This window comes from Ipomoea nil, unplaced genomic scaffold (genome assembly GCF_001879475.1).
Source record: "Ipomoea nil cultivar Tokyo-kokei standard unplaced genomic scaffold, Asagao_1.1 scaffold0980, whole genome shotgun sequence".
Classification (NCBI taxonomy): Eukaryota; Viridiplantae; Streptophyta; class Magnoliopsida; order Solanales; family Convolvulaceae; genus Ipomoea; species Ipomoea nil.
The window spans coordinates 942,466-949,637 of record NW_017617408.1 but is presented as its reverse complement, the minus strand read 5'-3'; the positions used below and the strand labels follow the sequence as shown (position 1 = coordinate 949,637).

The following is a 7,172-nucleotide window of genomic DNA, read 5'->3' as shown; positions in this document are numbered from 1 at the left end:
GCTAAACTACTAACAAAGCATAAATCATAACTAATACCCAAATCCAAATCAAGGCACGCAGGCCATCTCATCCAGGCTAGAACTGTCTAAACTAAGTCCACGAATCCCCTAGCGCGCTCCGAAGCTACTCACTGTCCCTGAAAAACATTCGGTGTAACAACCGTCAGCGAATAATGCTGGTAACCCACTCTAACGCGTTAAGTACAATATAGGTAGATATAAGAAACTCATTTTGAAAGTGGAATACATATATACTTACGAGACTCTAGTTTAAATCCAAGATCAAGACTCAAGGCATATTAACGGACTCAATATCATAGAATAATCATAAGAACTAATAGACGTCTTAAACATGCAATGCAAGACATAACAGGCAGATAAGCATGCAAATAACTAAGGCATTCAATACAACCAATTAGCACGTAGTCAACAAAGCACACAATTCATCCTCCAACCTTATACCAAGTTCCAACCTTGTAGCTTCCTTCCGTCCTTATATCAGTTCTAACCTATACCTCCAGGCCACCCTTATATCCCCACCCCTTATGCCTTCGGGCAACTACATGCCCCCACCGACGAACCCACCTTTCAACCACCAACATATCAAGATGGTGCCGCAATGCCATTCAATGATCCGCACTTCTAGTGCCAAAATCAAGGGTTAGCGCATATAGCTCTAACATGACACCGCAGCACTTATAACCTGACCCATGCCTAAAGCAAGCAAGTCGAAGGTGGGTGTGTGCCTTTAGCACAGTCACCGCTATGGCCTGTACCTTTAGTACAATGACCGGGCACAAGTGGTGCCAACCGCCAACAGTTTATTTTCCACCAATCACAATCTCATCATCATCATTATCATCATCAGTCACACTGGCCATTGTGCAATGACCACGATACTCATCATCTTCCAATCAATCAACACATAATCACATAACAAGCAAGACACAACAACAATGACACGTATCACACATAAAATCCTAGAACGATGCCTAAAACACCAAACGAGACTCATACACGACAAACGGGGTACAACGGGACACGGGGAAAAACACCACGAACCACGCCGGGATTCCAGCGGGTAGGTGGTGGGTGGAGGACCACCCGCCGGCGGCCAGTCACTATTCCAGAGGGAGGCCGGCGGGCAGACCACCGCCCGCCGACTGCCCGCTGGAACAGTGTTGCGGGCAGCGGATAGGTGGCGGGTGGTCAGTCCCCCCACTGATACGCAGGCAACTTTTGGTTCCGGGATCTCTCGTGGAACCTGAAACCATGTCCAAACACATTCAAACACATAACGACAACACCACATATTCAAGTAACGGATTTAAACTAAGAATCACACCAAATATACCTAACACGATTCCTAAACATGCCAAGACTTAACATAAATCACATAACGATCCAGGGACATCTGGAATCACAAGAACATCAAGAAATCTATATGCAAAGTCCAAAACACAAGTCCTAGGCTAGACTCAACACCTGATCATGCATAATCCCACCCAAATATATCAAGAATATCATAATACGAAATCCACGTTATAATCCTAGGGCTATAGACAAAATCAAAATACAAATCATTCATATAATTTATCATAGTATCAAGAACGTCAAGATTATCACATAAGCATCAAGATTATCACATAAACACCAAGATTATCACATAAACACAATATAAACCCTAGGCAAAGCTCTATCATGACTGAAGCACAGAGTCATATATCAAAGGAGCCAATGAATAAGATATAGCGAGGAAAATAGATTTTGTCGAGACATGGGTTACCTCTTAGCCCTATTCACTATCCTTGGCTACTAAGGTTCTTCTCTAAAATTCTTCTTCCGATTGTCCTCCCTAGGCTAGTTGGTGGGAGAATTCCTTGGCTGGGGTTCCTGTGAGTGATTCCGTGTGAGGGAAGGGAGAGGAAGGGTTCCATCTGCTTCCTAATCTCCTATCACTAGTACAAAATTGAACATAGAAGATTGACCACAAGCCACCATTGTTGAAAGAATGGTTGCCTAATCTTAGCCTAAAAATTCGCGGTGGCAATTTTGTAAATAAGTAATCAATAATCCGCCACCATTGTTAGCTATAATGGTTGCCCATTGTATTTTGTATTTATTTAAAAAAATTGATTTATAATAGGCAACCGTTTCTAATAGAAATGGTTTCCTTAAAATAGAACTTGTTTTATAATAGGCAACCATTTCTAATAGAAATGGTTGCCTAATATTAACCCTAGATCTACTATCTAGATCAAAATCGCATCTCATCAGATCTAAAGCAAGTTCATCCACAGTCGTTTCGATCCGCCGTCGCACCAATCGTCTCACCGCCACCGTTGCCACCCATAGCCACAACATCCACCGCCACCACCGTTCACTGCCACCACCTCGACATCGCGCACCGGCCACCACCGTCGACGCACATCCACCGCAACGGAGGGAGCTTGCGATGGAGGTCTACGATGCGACACAGAGAGAATATCTTCTCTCTAATCCCACTCTCTCTCAAAATCCCCTCCCTTCTGCGACGCGACAGGGAGCTTTCAATGGAGGTCGTCAACCGCTCAGATCTAGACGGGTAAGTTTTTAAAATAAATATTTTGTTCGGTTGGTGGTCGATGAAATTCTGCAAAGATATTTCTCATTTCTCTTTATGATCTCTCTCTCTCTCTCTCGCTAGCTCTCGTCCCCTGCGTTCTGGAATTCCGTAGCGCGTAACTTCTCCGGCCGCATGGTTCCGACGAGGATTCGATCGCTTAGCTTCGCAGCTCTTTGTTTGGTTCTGATCGCGATTCCTTTTCTGGCATCGGAAGCTTTGATCGACGGCCAAGATGTCAATCCTCCTTACCCCAAAGCCATATCTGTAAGATTTATCATGCTTTCTCCTTCTCTCTGCTCTTATTGTCATTGATTTTCAAGTAGAAATATCTCAGAAATAGCAAACTGTTGAGGAAAACAGCCCTAATCTGTTGTGTTTCGGCTAGAGTTGGATTTTTTGCAAGCTGGTTTAGTTGTTTCTAGATTAAGTTTAGTTTTTGTCATCGTATGCGTTTTATTATGCAATTCTTAGTCAAATTAGCATTATTAGTTTTAATGCTATCAGTTCTACCAAAACTTATTAACTGTTGGGTGCAGGCTTTTATTTCTCAACTACTATCAAGTATAGACTCCATAGCTCAACCTACGAAACACCATCTCTCCTATGTGCTTGTTTAAACTTTAGAACAATTGTTACTATTACACTTTTCATTGCTGAGCTTTATCTTTTTTCTGATTTACACAGGTCAAAAGGTGCAACAATGTCAAAGTACAGAGATTTAGAAGAAGAAACATTTGTATTACTTTGGAAATTGGAGATGATATCCTAAGGTCAAATATTACTGTTCTTATATTGTAATCATTATTGTTATAGTCATTTTGGTCATTACTTTCTTCATTTTTCTAGTTTTACTAAAGCCATCATACTCTCACTTCACTCTGCAATTCATTCTGAAGGTCTGTGAGGTAATGATTGAATAATTGTAGTCTGTAAGTTTGAAATATAGCTGCTTCAAGTCCTTAAGGGAAATCTTTAGCTTATTTTCTCAAACTTTCTAAGGAGATACAGTGAAAGCCAATTTGCACTACATATAATACAACAGGTATTTAATTGTAAATATATTTGACTAATTATATTGTTATATTTCAAATTTTTGATCTGTGACGATTACATTATTTTAAGTTTTGATTATTTTTGTTATATTTGTCTATTACCTCCTAATTTCTATTGTGCCATTCTACACATTTGTGTACCATTAGATGAAAGTATATGTATCTGGTTATAAATAAAATAAGCTCGAGTTCTCTTACTCTGTCTAAGAAGTTTTCAATATTCCCAAATTGAAATCAGACTGAAGTGAAGACTGATTCTGAATTTTTTTTATTACATTCTTGTTCTAGACTGTACCAGTTAATCCCAAGCCATTCTTGAACAATTTAACTGGAAAGCCTGTCATGGTGGAACTCAAGTGGGGGATGGAGTACAAAGGTACTATTCTTCTCATTCTTAAATCTTAATTTAGGTTTTGGAGGTGAGTTATGCCTTTCAACTATTATTATGCTTCCTCATTATTTTACCATCTTATGATCTCTTTATCATGGCACGAAATGGGGAGGTTTGTTTAGGTGTTATTTTTTAATGAAGGCTTAAGAAGAGAAATGGATTATGAAGAAGACTATTTTTTCTTATCTTTTTAACCTAAAAAAAAAATGGGAAAAGGAGGTTTGTTTTAATGATAAAGGTTGAGCCTTGGTGGAATTGTGGATAATCAGATGACTTTTCCTATACTAAGCTGGAAAATGTATTTATAAGCAAGTCAAATTATTGTACTTATGAACTCTACATTTAACTGTTGAATGGTGAATATTACTTTTTGTTGGTTTTCTGCAGGGATTGGTGGAATCTGAGGAAGGTTATGTGTAATGAACAGCTTGTTTCATGCATGTACTGTTGTTGTTGCATTATCTAAGACTACCTGTCTTGTAGGGAGGAGTTCAATTTGCAAATTCTCAGTTTTCCCTTGGAAGGCAAGTGTCAACCATGATGGAATTAGAAGCTCTAATTTTAACTTGTCTCTGAATAGTGTTTGCATCAGGTTTTGTTCATCTAAAGAGTCTCGGGGAAAGAATTGTCGATCGCGCAAGTCCAAGCCTGCTCCTGCTTCTCCCCCAGTAATGAAGGAAGAGAGAGACGGTTTCTTTGTTATCAAGAAAGGAGATCTTATTGGAGTATACAAGAATTTGAGTGATTGCCAGACTCAAGTTGGATCCTCGGTAATTAACCTGATTTTATCATCTATCTAGGAGTGCATAAGAGGCATTTTCTTTGTGCTTGTGAAAGAAAACTAAATTGTGCAGTGCATTTGATTATTTATTATTAATGCTGATAACCTGTATTTCATGCACTGTGGCGATTTTTCTGCATATGAGATGTATAGGTTAATTTTGGGTAGTCAATTATGATATAGTTTCTTGTGAGAAAGAAAATGGTTCAGCTATGATAGCTTGGATAGGTGTTTTCCCCGTAATTAGATATTTATAATGGGTCATGGCACGAGGGGCGCAAACAAGGGTATGGGGCATACACATTTCGAAATGGGGAGACGAGAAGTGGTACTCATCATTTTACTATTTTATTTAGTACTTTTAGGTTGCAATATTGAAATACTAATGTTAATTTTAGACTGTTTTTTTTCTTACATCAGGGGTGGAAGAGACTTCTGGGTTATAATGTTGCATACTTGCATCTATGCATTTCTGTTTGAATTTATATAATCTATTACTTGTTATAGGCAATGTCTAAGAAAGTAATCACAAGATAAGAGTGGGAGAAGAAGCTGAACAATGTTAGGATTAGAAAAGAGGACATGAATAAACTAGTGATGAACTTCCTAGTCACTGAGGGTTATGTGGAAGTAGCAGAGAAATTCAGAAAGGAATCTGGGACAGAACGTATCCTTATATCATCTTTATTTAGTTGCTGTGTACATGTAAGAATTTTGTTTTTCCTTATGAATAACCAGCTGACATAGATCTTGCAACCATTACTGACTGGGTGGCTGTGAAAAAGGCAGTATAATGTGGTGACGTTGAGGATGCTATTGAAAAGGTCAATGATTTGAACCCTGAGGTATGCCTTCCTTTCCTTTGTTGGTGTGGTCATTGAACCTTGTTGGAGCCGCATGCTTGATTAAATTGTTATTTTTTTAGAGTTGTTTATTTCATGTACATGTGGAGAAATCTCTTATCATCTTTCTATTAACTTAGTACTTGTTTGGCCCAGCTTATTTTGTGGCTTATCTATTCCAAAAAGTAGGTGGGTCAAATTCTAAAAATATTAAAAGACATTAGGTTAAATAAGAAGAAAAACCCTATTTTTCAAGAAGCAGCAACCCGGGAGCTGTTGCCACAAGGCTTCTTCACAAACTCATAATTCATATTTTTTTTAATCAAGTTGATTCTTGTTTTATTCAATTTCATGTATTCTTTTACTCATCTTTCTGCCTTGTACTTGTCCACATTTGTACTCACCTTCCCATCTTTTTAAAATCCTCCATTGGTCTTTTAAGTTTATTTTGATAATGAATTTGAAACCAGTATATCTAATTGATATGCTTTCTGGTTCTCATTTTGTAAATAGCCTATATATGTTGTGGTTTGCTGGTTTTAATATTCCCTTTTTTGTTTGTGTTAACAGAAGCCCCAACTTGTCAAAGGAAATATGCAACTATTATCAGTGGATCAGCAACGTAGTCAAGCTCTTGAAGCCCATGCTGCATCATTTACCTCATCATTTCGAGTGAGAGAAGCTCCTTGCCACAAATCTTTTATTGACTCTGCTACCATATTTTTTGTTATAGTTGGTGTTTAATTTAAACAAATAGCAGGAAATGATAAGGTTCTATGCTCATTTCATTTGCAACAAAGACCTCATATGTAATTTCATTTATTGTTCTTTACAAGTACCATAGTAATTTGTATTGTTTTAAAGTGTGTTGATGGATAAATTGTATTGTGGAGTAATGTTAATATGGATTTTAAGTTGTAATAGGTACAGGAATAAAAAAAAAAATTAGGGATTTTAATTAAAATAAATTATTAAAAAAAAAAAGTCATCCGCAACCGTTTCTAGCTTAAAACGGTCGCGGATGACTAATTAATAAAAAAATGAAAAAAAGGAAAACGCGACCATTTCTAGCTTAAAATGGTCGCGTTTAGCATTAATAAATAAATAAATAAATAAATACAATACACGACCATTCTTTGTCAATAATGGTTGCGTATTACTAACAATGCGCGACCATTTCACAATGGTCGCGTAAAGTCGATGCCTTTCCGCGAGCCTCTCATAGGCAACCATTGTACAATGGTTTCCTATTGTCTTTTACAATGGTAGCGTATCTGCAATTCTGTACTAGTGTATTTATATGTCTAAGAGAAACCTATTCAAGGTCTGAGTAATAAGGCCCGCTTTCCCCCATTCCCTATGGGTTTAAGGTTCCTTGTTCAGGTAAGGGTCCACGATCCATTGTGGACCACCTAAGTTAATTAAGGAGATTATAATTGGATTAAATCCCTTTTAATTATTTTAATTAGCGGGATTAATTTAATAATTAATTCATATTTGA

General features: G+C 37.7%; 1 protein-coding gene and 1 long non-coding RNA gene across 2 annotated transcripts; both read left to right on the top strand.

Annotated features, from left to right (window-relative positions):
• The first annotated feature begins 2,360 nt into the window (after positions 1-2,360).
• LOC109179854 lies at positions 2,361-4,114 on the top strand. The gene is made up of 4 exons (XM_019329328.1): positions 2,361-2,584; positions 2,687-2,869; positions 3,290-3,375; positions 3,946-4,114. Exons 1-4 carry the CDS (start codon positions 2,456-2,458, stop codon positions 3,974-3,976), a joined length of 429 nt encoding a protein of 142 aa, XP_019184873.1. The 5' UTR covers positions 2,361-2,455; the 3' UTR covers positions 3,977-4,114.
• Positions 4,115-5,252: 1,138 nt separating this feature from the next.
• Positions 5,253-6,533, top strand: LOC109179852. The gene is made up of 3 exons (XR_002053989.1): positions 5,253-5,496; positions 5,568-5,674; positions 6,242-6,533. It is a non-coding gene; the product is annotated as an uncharacterized LOC109179852 (long non-coding RNA).
• Positions 6,534-7,172: the final 639 nt, after the last annotated feature.

What these genes read in the sequence shown, in the direction of transcription:
- LOC109179854 (XM_019329328.1), top strand. Translation starts at nt 2,456, where the DNA reads ATGGAGGTCTACGATGCGACACAGAGAGAATATCTTCTCTCTAATCCC. An exon ending in AACCGCTCAGATCTAGACGG is followed by an intron (nt 2,585 to 2,686) that starts GTAAGTTTTTAA and finishes CTCTCTCGCTAG; the next exon opens with CTCTCGTCCCCTGCGTTCTG. An exon ending in CTTACCCCAAAGCCATATCT is followed by an intron (nt 2,870 to 3,289) that starts GTAAGATTTATC and finishes TGATTTACACAG; the next exon opens with GTCAAAAGGTGCAACAATGT.